The sequence below is a fragment of the Lactuca sativa genome, chromosome 7 (assembly GCF_002870075.4).
Source record: "Lactuca sativa cultivar Salinas chromosome 7, Lsat_Salinas_v11, whole genome shotgun sequence".
NCBI lineage: Eukaryota > Viridiplantae > Streptophyta > Magnoliopsida > Asterales > Asteraceae > Lactuca > Lactuca sativa.
This window is the reverse complement of record NC_056629.2, coordinates 113,151,797-113,168,971: the sequence shown is the minus strand read 5'-3', so window position 1 is coordinate 113,168,971 and position 17,175 is coordinate 113,151,797. Positions and strand designations below refer to the sequence as shown.

General features: G+C 44.8%; 1 protein-coding gene across 1 annotated transcript in view; it reads left to right on the top strand.

Moving 5' to 3' along the window:
* LOC128127309 (uncharacterized) overlaps nucleotides 1-14,854 on the top strand; it is a gene marked incomplete at its 3' end in the record, with an annotated part of 44,360 nt that extends 29,506 nt beyond the window's left edge. Inside the window, exons 3-5 of the mRNA XM_052765769.1 lie at nucleotides 12,288-13,366; nucleotides 13,565-14,623; nucleotides 14,726-14,854. Of these exons, the coding sequence (XP_052621729.1) occupies nucleotides 12,288-13,366; nucleotides 13,565-14,623; nucleotides 14,726-14,854 (2,267 nt within the window). The remainder of the gene's footprint in view (nucleotides 1-12,287; nucleotides 13,367-13,564; nucleotides 14,624-14,725) is intronic.
* Nucleotides 14,855-17,175: the final 2,321 nt, after the last annotated feature.

The window sequence follows — 17,175 nt, the reverse complement described above, 5'->3', positions numbered from 1 at the left end:
CTTCTCCGACCTCAATACCTCAAGGACCTCCCTCAAATGCTCCTCATGCTGCTCTCTAGACCTCGAATACACTAGAATGTCGTCGATAAACACAATCACTGACCGATCCAACATCGGCCTGCATACCCTGTTCATGAGATCCATGAACACAGCCGGGGCATTGGTGAGTCCAAAAGGCATCACCACAAACTCATAATGCCCATATCGCGTCCTAAACGCTGTCTTCTGGACGTCCTCTTCCCGTACCCTCACCTGATGGTATCCTGATCTCAGATCGATCTTGGAAAACCAAGATGCTCCCTGCAACTGATCGAATAAATCATCGATCCTCGGCAACGGGTAACGGTTCTTGACCGTTAGCTTGTTCAACTCCCGGTAATCAATGCACATCCGGTGTGACCCATCCTTCTTCTTGACGAACAGAATAGGTGCTCCCCATGGCGAGCTGCTCGGCCGAATGAATCCCTTTCCCAGCAACTCCTGGAGTTGCGAGGACAACTCTTGCATCTCTGGAGGTGCAAGACGATAGGGCACTTTAGCAATAGGCGCAGCCCCCGGAACCAGATCGATACCAAACTCTACTTGCCTCACAGGAGGTACTCCCGGCAGTTCCTCGGGAAAAACATCTGAAAACTCACGCACCACAGGGACCTCCTTAATTGACTTCGGTCTCTCGAAAACCTCCCGCGTATCCATCACATACGCCACAAAACCCTTACAGCCCTGCTATAGACACTGCCTCGCCCTAGCGGCCGAACAAAAAGCTGATCCTGAACGAGTACCCTCACCGTACACCGAAAGAACTCCCCCACTATGGTCTCGTATGGTCACCAACTGACGCTCGCAGTCGATGACAGCGCCGAATCGGCTCAACCAATCCATGCCCACGATAACACAGACATCCCCCATCGCAATAGGAATCAGGTCAATCGGGAATTCAACCCCGAAAATCTCTAGTACACATCCCCGAAGAACCTCCGTAGCACGAATCACTTTCTCGTCAGCTATAGAAACTCTCAAAGGTCGACTCAACGACTCACGACTAACGCCAATCTGCTGACTAAAGGCTAAGGACACAAAGGACCTACTCGCACCCGAGTCAAATAACACTAAAGCAGGCACAGAGTTCACAAGGAAAGTACCTACGCGCATAATAACATAAGCATAACATATCGACATTAAAATAATTACACGAATTACAACATACCTGCCACAACATCGGGCGCAGCGCGGACCTCCTCCGCAGTCAGCTGAAAGGCTCTCCCACGAGCCCTCGGGGCCTCGACCTTCACCGGTCGAGTCTCAGTAGTCCTGGCAACAGGTGCAGATCCCTGACGAAGCTGCGGACACTCGGCCTTTCGATGGCCGGTCTGGTTGCAATGGAAGCAAACCATAAACCCCTTGGGGCACTCCCTAGCAATGTGCCCCTCCTTGCCGCACTTGTAGCAGGCACCGGCTCGACACGCCCCATCGTGACCCTTGCCGCACTTTACGCAAGTGCGGTTCTTCGAACCTCCCATCCTCGAATCGGCGGACTTGATCCGCTTGGCTGCCGGCTGAGACTGAGCCGGCCGCCGGTCTGCCTGCTGAGACTCGGCCTCCTCCCTGGCCTGAGTCTCTAACTCGATCTCACGCTTCCTGGCATTCGCCTGAAGCTCAGTAAAAGTATGATAAGTGGAGTTTGACACAAACTCCCGGATCTCCCTCCTCAGAACACCCAAGTACCGGCTCATCCGAGCCTGCTCTGTGGCCACCAGCTCGGGGCAAAACATCGCCCTCTCATGGAACTTCCGCGTGATCGCCGCCACCGAATCAGTACCCTGCTTGAGGGTTAAGAACTCCTGAACCAATCGTTCCCGCTCCACCGGGGGAACGTACTCCTCCCTGAACATGGTAGTGAACCCTTCCCATGTAACTGCCGCAGTCTCTGCCAAAGTGAAGTTCGCCGTCACGAACTTCCACCAGTCCTTTGCTCCCAGACGGAGCTGGTTCAAAGCGAACCGTACCCTCAGGTGCTCCGGGCATGAACAAGTGTAGAAGCACCCCTCTATATCTGCGATCCACCTCATCGCAGCAATCGGATCCTGCGTCCCATCGAACTCTGGTGGCTTCGTGTTGCTGAACTCTCGGAACAGCAACGAATCACCCCCCTGTGGCCTAGCAGCGGCCACAGCTGCGGTAGCTGCAGCGGTTGCAGCCTCAGTCAATGCGGCGTACCGCTCGTCGAACGTCTCCATCAGGGTGGTCTTGATAGACCCAAACATCTCCGGGATCTCAGCCCGGATCGCCGCCGCCACCTCCTCGTGGATCATCTGACGAATATCCTCGTCACTCACACCGCTCGTACTTGCTCCGTGACGCGGTCTAACCATGATATCTCTGAAATACAACATAAAACTATCAGAGATTCTACTGAGTATAATCGTACTCGATACGCAACCCTACTCAGTCCCAGATATCCAGGGATTCTTACTTGGGCCTCCCACTGACCCGGTGTCCTCGGTAGTACGGGCCCAATACTACCGACCACACCGCATCAATGTTCATCCCAAGTCCTCCTCCCCAAACTCCGGATAGTGAGTACTCTACTTCTGATACGCTCTATCTACCCGCATACTAGCAAAGCATCTCATATAAGCAACTTCCCTAGACTAAGGCATCACAAATCAGGCCACTCTAGTCCTATCATGAATACCTAGTCTTCTAGCATGCATAACAATTCATATCATATAATATTGTAAGGTATTTTGGGGATCTTTACCGTTCGGGCGCTGACTGATCGTACACACTGCTTCTTTCTTGCTTACCATAAAACCATTTACAGAAGTTTATGCCTTTATTTGAAAAGCTTCCTCAAATCCTCGGTTTGAGTTCAGTTACCCCCTAAGGTGCACCCGAATCCCTCAAACCAAGGCTCTGATACCAATTGTAACGACTCAAATTTTCCAAACAAATTTTTCCATTTTAAAACATAATTGTGTTCATTAAAAACAAGGCATAAATAGTTAATTATTCAGTCAATACAATTATTCAAAATCCCAAGATCATAAAAACCAACTTCAGTGTGCATCGATCATGCCGGCGCCTTCCCACGGTCCTCGCTAGTACCTGAAATACATGCACAACAACTGTAAGCATAAATGCTTAGTGAGTTCCCCAATATACACTTACGCACATACGCCCTTCCAGGCCCTGACCTTCCGGTCCTCATAACATAATCGCCTTCCGGCCCGTAACATATTGCCTTCCGGCCCACATATCATACATAAGCACACATAACAATTAACTTACCACATATAGCATACATATCACATAACATGTCCGACCTTCCGGTCACACAGTCAAACCCTTCCGGGTACAGTATAGTGAGAAGACTCACCTCGTAAATGCTGAAAGCTAGCAACTCCTGAAATCACTCGTGCACAATCCGACGAGCTACAACCTTCCTATAATCATCACATATCTCATTAACACTTATAACTTCTAAGGGTGACTATCCCTAAGAAGTCAGACTTAGGTCAACTCTGGTCAACGGTCAACGGTCAGCTCGACCGGACTCGGCGAGTCCCATGGCGACTCGGCGAGTCTAGACGTCTTTCAACTTTCTGAGATTCCTTATCTACTCGTCGAGTACCCTCCTCGACCCGACGAGTTACCCTTGAAAGAATCGCGGGGCCACCCCGACTCCACTCGCCGAGTCTGAAGAATAACTCGGCGAGTCCCAGTAAATCTTCATGCTACTCGCCGAGTCTGAAGAACAACTCGGCGAGTCCATGCCATGCAGACGAGCAACTGCTTCCTGAATTACGTATGGTCCCAAGATATACAACTATGGGACTCTCTGGACTTCTAAACATCTCATTACAGAGGGTATAACATCTGGGTAATAACATAATAACCCATCTAATCACTAAATGGGTTTTTCATAAACCCTAGGTCCATAAACACATTAACTAACAGAATTGATCCGAGTATTACCTGAGAACGTTCCCTCTGTGTTCCCCAAACCTCAGGACTCGATCCTCCTTGATATTCCTTTGGCCAATTCCTTCTTCTTCTTGCCTAGCAAGTTCCTCCAAGTTCCAATAGCTTTCTCTCCTGCCCTAGACGTCCACAACGATTAGGGTTCCTTTCAATCGATCAAAAGACGGAAAATGACGGCCTAAGAGGCGTTATATACGATTCAAACTGAACGGTTAGGGTTTCTGCTGAACAGCGTCGACTCGCCGAGTCCATATCTGGACTCGTCGAGTCCAGTCGCGGACCCGCGACCAAGTCTGCGATCCTACTCGGCGAGTCTTGGCCCCAACTCGCCGAGTCCCCTCTTAAATCATCCAAAAACATAATTTAAACAATACCTGAGATTTCGGGCTGTTACAGTCAAATCTCTCCCAAATCTCTCTAAGTATCTCTCCCAACTTTCTATAATCACTCGGAGCATCCCGACCCTCGAATTTGGCGAAAACAGCCCAAAAACGGAAGTCTAAGCGAAAAACGGATTTAAGGAACCGAAACCCCTCTTAGGAACCGAAACCCCTCTTAGGAACCGAAAGTCCTCTTAGGAACCGAACCCTCCTGATGAAGAAGAACCGAACCGAACCTTCTGATGAAGAAGAACCGAACCGAACCTTCTGATGAAGAAAAACCGAACCGAACCTTCTGATGAAGAAGAACCGAACCGAACCTTCTGATGAAGAAAAACCGAACCGAACCTTCTGATGAAGAAAAACCGAATCGAACCCTTCTGGTGAAGAAGAACCGAACCGAACCTTCGGACGGACCCTCGCCCTTCGCTTCTCGCTTCTGGCTCGCGCCTTTCGCTTCCGACTCAGCACCAGCAAGGACCGAACCTCGGCCTAGGGACCGAACCTCGGCCTAGGACCGAGAGGTCTCGCTGGGAACGCTTTTTCTCCCGGTTTTCGACTAAATTCGCATTTTAGGCCCGTTTTTAATTGTTTTAACATGGGATTTTCACCCAAAACTTTATTTTAACATATAAGGACCCTTAACTATTAATTAATCACATTTTTAAGGATAAAACTTTATCCAAAAGAGAGTGGGTGAAGTACAAAGGTAGAGTGTTGACTTTACTTATGTCTATGACACAAGCAACCACTCCCATACCCACTCCATGTCACTATTCACCACCAGCCCATCCCTAGTCATTTCCTAGGTCCTTTCTCACTATTTACAACTATTCCCACGTTTTAGGGCTGGAACATCCATCCTCTCTCCTCACACTTTAATCATTCTCTCATTTTTACCAAGAATCACACTCCAAACTCTCTCATCTTTTTCTCTCTAATTCAAGAATTTCAAGGCATACTCCAAGACTCTTCTCCTACAATTAGTAAGTATCATCATCTTTCTTATGATTATTACACATCCTCCTACTCAAAATCAAAGATTTCTTACACAAACATCATCACATTCTTGTTAGATCTTCGAATCTTCAAGTGATTCTTCAAGTGTTCTTGGGTTGAACACTTCTCTTCTTCAACACTTACCTACTGAAATCACTCAAGGTGAGTTCATACCCCTACATTTTTATGTTTTCTTAAGTTTTTAGGGGGGGAATACAAGTTAAAACACCAAGAACATAACTAAAATTTTCTAACAGCTTTCATCAGAAAAGTTGGACTCCATTCACGAACTGTTTTGGACAACTTAAACATTTTTGTTTGAAAAACTGTTTTAGATGTAAGTAGTTCCAGTTCTTAGCTTTAAAATGACTACTTGCACATCTCCATACGATGTTTCTACAATTTATGGTGATTTTTACAAAACTGCCTATCATTTCAAACACCAATCCGGACCAGTCTGTAATTATGGACTTTTTCACCCAAGTTGTAGGTCATTAAAAATCATGATAAAAATTATGAGTAAACTAGACACATTTTGGGAACTCTCAGAATTTAAGGATTTAGTTTTCAACTTCGTATGATTTTTCTATGACTTTTCAAAAACAGTGTAGAAAGATTGAAAATTTGTTAACAGCTTATAACTTTCATAACACTTTGTATTATGTTGAGCAAAGTGTATAACGATAAGTTCTAAATATTGAATGTGTTACCTTGTTAGTTTATCATCATAAACTGAAATATAGTCATTCATGATATGATTATTCATTTATTTAGAACACGTATATTAAACTATAATGAGCATAGTTTATGGATTCATACCATTAAAGCATTCATAAAAGAATTCTTATACATTACAAACGTCTTGGATAAACTATAATAGGTATAGTTTATGTATCATTTACTTCTCAAACTTATTTACCAAGGGTTTTCAGTTTAGTTCACGTAAATCTGTTAATGAATAAATTTGTGAGTCATTCCCTTCGGGTTACTTCCAAAGTAACAAAGTCGAAAAGTCCTGTAAATTGTAACCAGAGTCTCTTGTAGGGAGAACGTGATAGTTGTGTATAGATCTATATTGGGTTTGACAAACCCACACCAGAGCTGCTTGCAACAGCTAGACCGGCAGGTCTGTGGTGACAAGTGTCATTTAACGGCGACGCCTGAAGAACGTCGCATTACGAGGCCGTCTATGTCAAGTATGGTTATAATAACTCACGGAAAGTATTAACAAACTTAAGAATTTACGAGAATTTTACTAATATCATACGCGTTCATATCGAAATAAACTCACGTTATTTTCTGTAAATAAGGAAGATTACTCATACGTTTCAGTATTTGGGTCCAGGAATACAACATTCATTTTAAGGAAAATATCGGATTTTTCTAGAACAGCTATGCAATTACGAGACAAGCTATTTCATAATTATATACAAAAACTTATGAACTCACCAACCATTGTGTTGACACTTTTTCAAACTACTTGTATTCTCAGGAAATCGCTAAACAGGTAACAAAGTACTTTTGAGGATGGGGCGTTGAGGCGTCAAACTTATCATATTTTGACAACATATTGTAATTGATTTTGAAACATGTAATTCATACAATGATGTAACTCATTCAATTATATATATGTTGGTTGTGTTTACTTTCATCACTATTGCCATTGTTGTTATGATACTACACATGAAGTCCTCCACCCCCGGACGTTTCCGCCATCCTTGGTTTGGGGGTGTGACAAGTGTAGAAAGGAGGAGGTGGTTGAGGAGGTTGAGGTGGTGGAGGAGGTGGTATCGGTGTTTCATTATTAGGGTTACGCCTTGGGTTTCTGCGAGGCGGCATCTTTTAACTATACGTTTAACAAGATGGCAACATTGATAAGAATAAATGAATAATGAGAGTCACTCATGGACTAACTCTCTATAGTCCAACAACACAATGAATAATATGTTTGAATGAAGTTGATAGCATTTGGATAATAATTTCCATTTGATTAGATATCTGTCAATAATACTGGAATTACAGATGTAACAAGTTTGGGAAAAGTGGCCTAGAAGTAGGCCTTTCAACAACCAAGATAGGAAAATTTTGACAGAACTATGACTAGATCAAGACCTAACAGGTCTAAGATTTACAAGGATAGGAAATTAGACCAAAGTTTTTACATAAACTAGGTTATATCCAAAAGATGAGTCGATGAGATTCTATCCGGGACGAGAACTGCTAGCATGAGTTCTTGATCCCGACAGTAGGCGTTCTATGTCCCTTATACGTCTGTTAGCTCTCACTTGCTGAGTTCGAAGTTCCCTAACTTCAGCTTGGGTTTTAGTAAGTTCTCTCTGAAGAGTCGCATTGCGGACCAGAGTCCTTTCATGAGCAGACTCTAGTTGGCGAATGCGGATTGTGTTAACGCCAGAGTTGGCGTCAATCTCCAAGACTCGATTGATAGTTGATTGACCTAGTATCGTGTTCCGAGAAATCCTACGAACCATGATGGGTAGGACTCTGCCAGCAGAACCTCCCTCAGTGAGGTTGTAGAAGCTTTTGTCTCCATTGTAGGGTTTAGGTTGACCCTGTTCCTGACTCCACCTATTCAAGTTTGTGGCCCACAGAGGTGTGGGTCCTTGAAATGCGGGACGGGGGTTAAGGTTTGGGTTTTGAGCAACTGGAGGTAGGTTGTTGACTTCAGGCTCCGAGTCAGAACTATCAGAAAAACCCTCAGCATGGTGATCATCCAAAGGGATTGGGTGATCATCTTCTGGTTCTTCCTCTAGCCATCCAACGTTGCCTTGGTTTGGGAAGTACGGGTCGTCGTGGTGAAATCGAACCATTACTAATATCATACGCGTTTATATCGAAATAAACTCACGTTATTTTATGTAAATAAGGAAGAATTACTCATACGTTTCAGTATTTGGGTCCAAGAATACAACATTCATTTTAAGGAAAATATCGGATTTTTCTAGAACAGCTATGCAATTACGAGACAAGCTATTTCATAATTATATACAAAAACTTATGAACTCACCAACCATTGTGTTGACACTTTTTCAAACTACTTGTATTCTCAGGAAATCGCTAAACAGGTAACAAAGTACTTTTGAGGATGGGGCGTTGAGGCGTCAAACTTATCATATTTTGACAACATATTGTAATTTATTTTGAAACATATAATTCATACAATGATGTAACTCATTCAATTATATATATGTTGGTTGTGTTTACTTTCATCACTATTGCCATTGTTGTTATGATACTACACATGAAGTCCTCCACCCCCGGACGTTTCCGCCATCCTTGGTTTGGGGGTGTGACAGATTGGTATCAGAGCACGGTTTATAGTGAATTAAGTATATCAAACAACATAGGATATACAAACTATAAACACATTTGGGACTAAGAGTCTCTGATTTTAAAACATTCTAACCGGTTATACTTTTAGAAAACGAATAGTTCTTGTTTAAAAGTATACCTACATGCATTGCATACTCGCGTAGTGTCATAACTAGAAGAACATAAACTAAAAGAAGAGGAGTTGAACGCTACGAGTATGCCTTGGTATGAGTAATCAGTTTTGGGAAGGATATAGCCTGATCAACTATATTAGTCCAGGAAGTGACTTACTCATATCGGGGGATAGTCGTAGGAGGGCAACAAGTCTAATAACCTAACTTTACCCTACAAAGAGTGTTATAAGAACCAAATCTAAACATTTAAAATACTATAGGAGTATTTGTATGTTGTTATATCGCAATATTATTAATATCTACCGCTATCTGTTTCTTACCCCTCTATTCTCGTGCAGACGACATGGCAGGATTTCACCTACCAGGAGACCCATACTTTCCCAACCAGGGAAATGCCGGCTGGATTGAGGAAGAGCCCGAAGAGCTGATTGAAGAGGATCCCGAAGAGGATCCCGAAGAAGAGCCCGAAGAAGAAGAAGAGGAGGTAGACGACGAAGAAGAAGAAGAAGAGGAAGACGACGAGGTGGACATGGATGAGGATGAAGGTGAAGAAGAGCCAGAGGAGGAAGTCTTCAACCCTCCTTACATTGCGAGGGTACCTGCAAACCGCTGGGGGCACAACGGGCCTGAGCCCCGTTTGGCAACCATGATCGAGAGGTGGAGCCGGCAACAACGCCAGAGGTCACCCTATGGCGAACAACGAGGTTACTATGACCTCAGTCACGGGGGACCGGCTGACAGAGCTCTCCCCGTTATGACCCAGCACATCACGAACTTGGGGAACCAGAGTAGGGAAATGGCAGACCAGGTTCGAACTCTCAGCGCTATTACGGCAGCCACCGATGCACGCACCCGAGATTTGGAGAGGGACTTCTATCCATTGGACCAAATCATCGAGGAACTTACCGCTGCTCGAGCGGAGGTAAGGGAGTACCAGGAGAAGGCACGCAGCTCTCGAGGAGAGAGTGATCGCGGCCGAACGCCGGATTGCGGAACTTTAGGGGGCCTCGACCTCATCCCAGGGCCACCATGGACCAGATGCTACCCGCCACGAGTAGTGTTCGCGCTACTTATATTTTGTTATAAATCTAGGATTTCGAGTATGCGTTGGTGCTACTCCTTTTTGTGAATAGGTTGACCTCGCGACTAAGTGATCACACTAGTCAAAGGGGCTTTTGTACTGCCAAAACTTTATCTTTTATTATGATGTAATGTAGGCCCTTTTGAGGCCAAATTTCTCAAAACAATATGTACTAACAAATTATCAATGAATGTGGCATGTATTTTACTTCCTTAGATGCTGACACGAACCAAACACATGACTCCGCTCGGGTCAACACTATTTAATTCATAAGTTTAATTGCATAAACTTTCCGACGAATTGCCTTCTAAATTAGTAAACTCGGACAAAATACAATTGAGATGAAACAAGTAACGCTCGACTCGTTATCACCATTGAAGTCTTACCGATAAGTCTTTCTTTTTTTTTTGTGTCAGAACCATGCCACCAAGGAAAAGACCAAGACCTTCCGGAAACTCAGCACCACCCCCTCCGCCACCACCTCCGGAGTTTGATCCTGTGATGTTTCAGGCTGCAGTAACAGCAGCCGTGGCGGCAGCAATGTCGCAAATGGGTACAAATGGTTCCGGCGGTTCCGGATCCAGGAATACTAACTCGAATCAGGGGGACAGCACGGGGCGCACTAAGGAGTGTTCGTACAAAGACTTCACTAATGGCAAACCCGATCCTTTCGACGGAAGCGGGGGCGTCATAGCGCTGATGTAATGGTTTGAAAGGACCGAAGTAGTCTTCGAAATCTGTGCTTGTCCCGAAGCGAGCAAAGTCAAGTATGCGGCATTCACTTTCACAAGAAAAGCTCTTACTTGGTGGAATGGCCGAGTTAAGTCACTTACTCCTGCAGTGGCTAACTCCATAGGCTGGGAAAACTTAAAAGCGTTGATGTTAAAGGAGTATTGCCCGAGGGGAGAAATACAAAAACTCGAAGAGGAACTGTGGAATCTCAAGATGTCGGGGACGGATCTCGAAGCTTATACCACCCGATTCAATGACCTAGCACTCCTCTGTCCTGCAATGGTCACTCCGGAGGAGAAAAAGGTAGAACGATACCTATGGGGGCTATCATCCCAGATTCATGATAGTGTTTTGGCCTCGAAACCTACTACCTTTGAAAGTGCCAAGGAATTGGCACAACAACTTATCGATCATAGGGCCAGCCGTGGCATCATGGTCGCCACCACCGACCAAACAAAAGGAGGGAACAACAAGAGGAAGTTCTAGAACAATAAAAAGAAACAACCGGTGCAGGACCCCACAAAGAAGCAACAGACTGTTGCTATCCGTGCAGCCACTACTGCTACCGCTCCAGCACCACCAAAGCAATACGCAGGAACTCTTCCCAAGTGCAACAAGTGCAACTTCCACCATACCGGTGCTTGTCGGGAAATGTACTGCAAAAATTGCAATCGGAAGGGGCACACTGCTCGATTTTGTAAAGTGCCAGCCCAATCCGCCCCTCAAGTTGCCCCAGCCGCAACACCGGAGCAAGTCAAACCTGTTACGGATGTGGAGAGGTAGGGCACTTCAAAAGAAACTGCCCAAAAGCACGAAACACCAATGCTGGAGGTGTAGGGAAAGTCCTGACGATGGGACATGGAGAAGCAGTCAAGGATCCCTCGGTGGTTTCTGGTACGTTTCTCCTCAATAACACATATGCATGCGTACTATTTGATAATGGAGCAGAGAGGAGTTTTGTGAGCCATGAATTCAAACAATTACTAAAACAAACCCCTCATTCATTAAAAGATACATACGTAGTAGAAATGGCTAATGGGAAAGAAGAGCACACTAATGATATATACTCAGGGTGTACCCTCACTCTAGACAACCATTCGTTTAAAGTAGACCTGATGTCGGTCACAATAAAATGCTTTGACATAATCATCGGTATGGATTGGTTAAGTTCCCATCGTGCCGACATTCTATGTTACGAAAGGGCCGTTCGCCTTAATCTGCCGAATGGCGAAACCCTCTTCATCTATGGCGACAAACCCAATTCAAATTTGCAAGTCATCTCTTGCGTCAAGGCCCAAAAGTATCTCCGAAAGGAGTACCACGCATTTCTAGCCCACGTAGTAGATACGAAACAAGGGGTGAAGGATATCAACGACATTCCCGAGGTGTGCAACTATCCCGATGTATTCCCCGAAGATCTCCCAGGTGTACCCTTCGCACGACAAGTCGAATTCCGGATCGACTTAATCCCAGGAGCTACCCCCGTCGCCAAGGCTCCATACCGCTTAGCACCGGCAGAAATGCAAGAACTTTCCAGCCAGTTAAATGAACTGTTGAGCAAAGGATTCATCAGGCCAAGCTTCTCACCCTGGGGAGCACCGGTCCTGTTTGTAAAGAAGAAGGACGGATCTTTTCGCATGTGCATAGACTACCGGGAGCTAAACAAACTCACTATCAAGAACCGATATCCCCTACCCCGAATCGATGACCTCTTCGACCAACTCCAAGGAGCAAGCTACTTTTCAAAAATCGACCTGAGGTCGGGTTATCATCAACTACGAGTTCAAGAAGAGGATATTCCCAAGACTGCGTTCAGAACTCGCTACGGGCACTATGAGTTTGTGGTAATGCCCTTCGGATTAACGAACGCACCGGCAGTATTTATGGACCTGATGAATCGAGTGTGTCGACCCTACTTAGACAAATTCGTGATTGTGTTCATCGACGATATTTTAATCTACTCCCGAAGCGAGGAAGAGCACCGTCAACATCTCCGGCTAATCTTGGAAACACTGAGGGCTGAGAAGCTATACGCCAAATTCTCTAAATGCGAATTCTGGATTAGAGAAGTGAATTTTCTTGGCCATGTGGTTAGCAAGAAGGGGATACACGTGGATCCCGCTAAAATCAAAGCTATCAAAAACTGGTCAGCACCTACAACGCCGACGGAAATTCGACAATTTTTAGGGCTCACCGGCTACTACCGAAGATTCATACAAAACTTCTCCAAGATCGCCAAACCACTCACCACCCTGACTCAAAAAGGTGTGGTATTTAAGTGGGGAGATAAACAAGAAGCCGATTTCCAGACATTAAAACAAGCCCTATGCAGCGCACCAGTTTTGTCTCTTCCAAAAGGAACTGATGACTTCGTGGTATATTGCGATTCTTCAAATCAAGGCCTCGGATGCGTGCTCATGCAGAGAGGGAAAGTCATCGCCTACGCGTCAAGACAACTTAAAACACACGAAGTTAATTACACTACCCATGACCTTGAACTGGGGGCGGTAGTGTTCGCCTTAAAAATCTGGAGACACTACCTCTACGGCACAAAATGCACCATCTTCACCGATCACAAAAGTCTTCAGCATATCCTCAATCAAAAAGAGCTCAACATGCGGCAACGGAGATGGGTTGAACTGCTAAACGACTATGAGTGCGAAATTCGCTACCACCCGGGTAAGGCCAATGTAGTGGCTGATGCCCTAAGCAGGAAGGAATACTTGGACCGCTGAGTAAGATCCTTAACCATGACCATCCATTCCCACCTGACCACGCAAATCAGGGAAGCCCAACTAGAAGCCTTGAAACCAGAGAATGTGGCAGGTGAGGCATTAAGGGGAATGGATAAGAACTTAGAAGTCAAGGATGATGGAACTCGTTATCTCAATAACCGAATCTGGACACCGAAGTTCGGTGGGATCCGAGACGTGGTCATGAATGAAGCACACAAGACTCGATACTCCATCCATCCAGGGTCAGACAAGACGTATCTAGACCTCAAAAAGTTATACTGGTGGCCGAATATGAAAGCCGAGATTGCTACTTATGTGGGCAAGTGTCTGACTTGCGCCAAGGTCAAGGTGGAATACCAGAAACCCTCAGGACTACTACAACAGCCTGATATACCGGAATGGAAGTGGGAACGGATAACCATGGACTTCATAACCAAGTTGCCTAAGACTTTAGGCGGGTTTGACACTATATGGGTAATCGTAGACAGATTGACCAAGTCTGCGCACTTCCTGCCAATAAAGGAAACCGACAAGATGGAGAAGTTAACCAGGATATACATCAAGGAGATTGTGCGACTGCATGGTGTACCAATATCTATTATCTCAGACCGAGATAGTAGGTTCACTTCGCGATTTTGGCAGTCCCTGCAGAAATCCTTGGGAACTAGGCTAGAGATGAGTACGGCCTACCATCCACAAACCGAAGGGCAAAGCGAGCGCACTATACAAACCTTAGAAGACATGTTGAGAGCATGTGTGATAGACTTTGGTAAAGCGTGGGATACCCATTTGCCGCTGATTGAATTCTCCTACAATAACAGCTATCACACCAGCATTAAAGTCGCTCCATTCGAAGCCCTCTACGGTCGCAAGTGCAGATCACCCCTATGTTGGGCTGAAGTGGGGGATACTCAGATAGCTAGGGGGCAAGTCCCTAATAGCACCCTTACTGGTCTTGAAATCATAAGGGAGACCACAGAAAAGATTGTTCAAATCCGAGAAAGGCTGAAGGCCTCCCGAGATCGGCAAAAGAGTTACGCGGATAAGCGACGCAAACCTTTGGAATTCCAGGTTGGTGATCGAGTATTACTAAAAGTTTCTCCTTGGAAAGGAATGATACGTTTCGGTAAACGTGGGAAACTAAACCCGAGGTACATTGGACCGTTCGAAATCCTCGCCAGGATTGGTCCTGTGGCGTACAAACTTCGATTACCTCAAGAACTCGATAAGGTACATCCCACCTTTCACGTATCAAACCTGAAGAAGTGTGTGTCCGACGAGACACTTGTAATACATCTCGACGAGATCGAAGTTAACGAAAATCTCCACTTCGTAGAGGAGCCAGTTGAGATTATGGATCGCGAGGTCAAAAGAACGAAACAAAGTCGTATTCCCATCGTGAAGGTTCGATGGAACGCTAAACGAGGACCTGAGTTCACCTGGGAGCGCGAAGACCAAATGAAACAAAAGTACCCGCATCTTTTCCTAAACCCTTAAAGTCCTGGCCAAAGCGTAAATTTCGGGACGAAATTCCCTCTAACGGGGGGATGGTGTGACAATAGTCAAATTCGGGTCAAGTCTAAGCCGGACAAGGTCAACGAGTCAAACTGGTCAACTCAATTAAACCTTGTATAATAGGGTTTATATTATGTAATTTCTGCATAACTCACTATCTTAATGAGAAAACATCACTTGGAAAGTTCGTGTGTTTAAATTTCTTTAACCTTAGTGCTAAACAATGAACAAGAACAACAAAACAATGTTGCATACTCATAGGGAGTGTGTAAGATCCTAAAACATGGCATAACGGGGTCTACGGACCTTGCATTGCGAAGCCGGACACTCACATTCGTCACACACGAAACTGCTCTCAATCGTTTTCACTCTATCTCTTCTTATCAAAAATCTCTCCAAGTATGTCAAATCTCTCCCAAATCTCTCTACGTATGTGAAATCTCTCCCATATATCTCTTTGTATGAGAAATCTCTCCAAGAATGTCAAATCTCTCCCAAATCTCTCTAAGTATGTGGAATCTCTCCCATATATCTCTTTGTATGAGAAATCTCTCCAAGAATGTCAAATCTCTCCCAAATCTCTCTAAGTATGTGAAATCTCTCCCATATACTCCCTCCGTCCCATATTAATAGTCCATGTTTCCTTTTTGGTTTGTCCCAAAATAATTGCCTACTTCTAAAAATAAATATGTCTTTTACCATAATACCCTTCATTATTAGTTAAATTACCATAAAATTAAATGCAATTACCATAGAATTAAATGCAACATAAGGGTAAGATTGTCATTTCATTTAATAAAGTTAATGGTAATTAATGTTTTCTTAAACTGTGTGTTTTTTGTCTGTGGACTATTATTTTGGGACGGAGGGAGTATCTCTTTGTATGAGAAATCTCTCCAAGAATGTCAAATCTCTCCCAAATCTCTCTAAGTATGTGAAATCTCTCCAATATATCTCTTTGTATGAGAAATCTCTCCAAGAATGTCAAATCTCTCCCAAATCTCTCTGAGAATATGAAATCTCTCCCACTTATCTCTCTGTATGTGAAATCTCTCCAAGTATGTCAAATCTCTCCCAAATCTCTCTAAGAAAGTGAAATCTCTCCCAAATATCTCTCTGTATGTGAAATCTCTCCAAGTATGTCAAATCTCTCCTAAATCTCTCTAAGTATGTGAAATCTCTCCCATATATCTCTTTGTATGAGAAATCTCTCCTAGAATGTCAAATCTCTCCAAGTTCCAATAGCTTTCTCTCCTGCCCTAGACGTCCACAACGATTAGGGTTCCTTTCAATCGATCAAAAGACGGAAAATGACGGCCTAAGAGGCGTTATATACGATTCAAACTGAACGGTTAGGGTTTCTGCTGAACAGCGTCGACTCGCCGAGTCCATATCTGGACTCGTCGAGTCCAGTCGCGGACCCGCGACCAAGTCTGCGATCCTACTCGGCGAGTCTTGGCCCCAACTCGCCGAGTCCCCTCTTAAATCATCCAAAAACATAATTTAAACAATACCTGAGATTTCGGGCTGTTACAGTCAAATCTCTCCCAAATCTCTCTAAGTATCTCTCCCAACTTTCTATAATCACTCGGAGCATCCCGACCCTCGAATTTGGCGAAAACAGCCCAAAAACGGAAGTCTAAGCGAAAAACGGATTTAAGGAACCGAAACCCCTCTTAGGAACCGAAACCCCTCTTAGGAACCGAAAGTCCTCTTAGGAACCGAACCCTCCTGATGAAGAAGAACCGAACCGAACCTTCTGATGAAGAAGAACCGAACCGAACCTTCTGATGAAGAAAAACCGAACCGAACCTTCTGATGAAGAAGAACCGAACCGAACCTTCTGATGAAGAAAAACCGAACCGAACCTTCTGATGAAGAAAAACCGAATCGAACCCTTCTGGTGAAGAAGAACCGAACCGAACCTTCGGACGGACCCTCGCCCTTCGCTTCTCGCTTCTGGCTCGCGCCTTTCGCTTCCGACTCAGCACCAGCAAGGACCGAACCTCGGCCTAGGGACCGAACCTCGGCCTAGGACCGAGAGGTCTCGCTGGGAACGCTTTTTCTCCCGGTTTTCGACTAAATTCGCATTTTAGGCCCGTTTTTAATTGTTTTAACATGGGATTTTCACCCAAAACTTTATTTTAACATATAAGGACCCTTAACTATTAATTAATCACATTTTTAAGGATAAAACTTTATCCAAAAGAGAGTGGGTGAAGTACAAAGGTAGAGTGTTGACTTTACTTATGTCTATGACACAAGCAACCACTCCCATACCCACT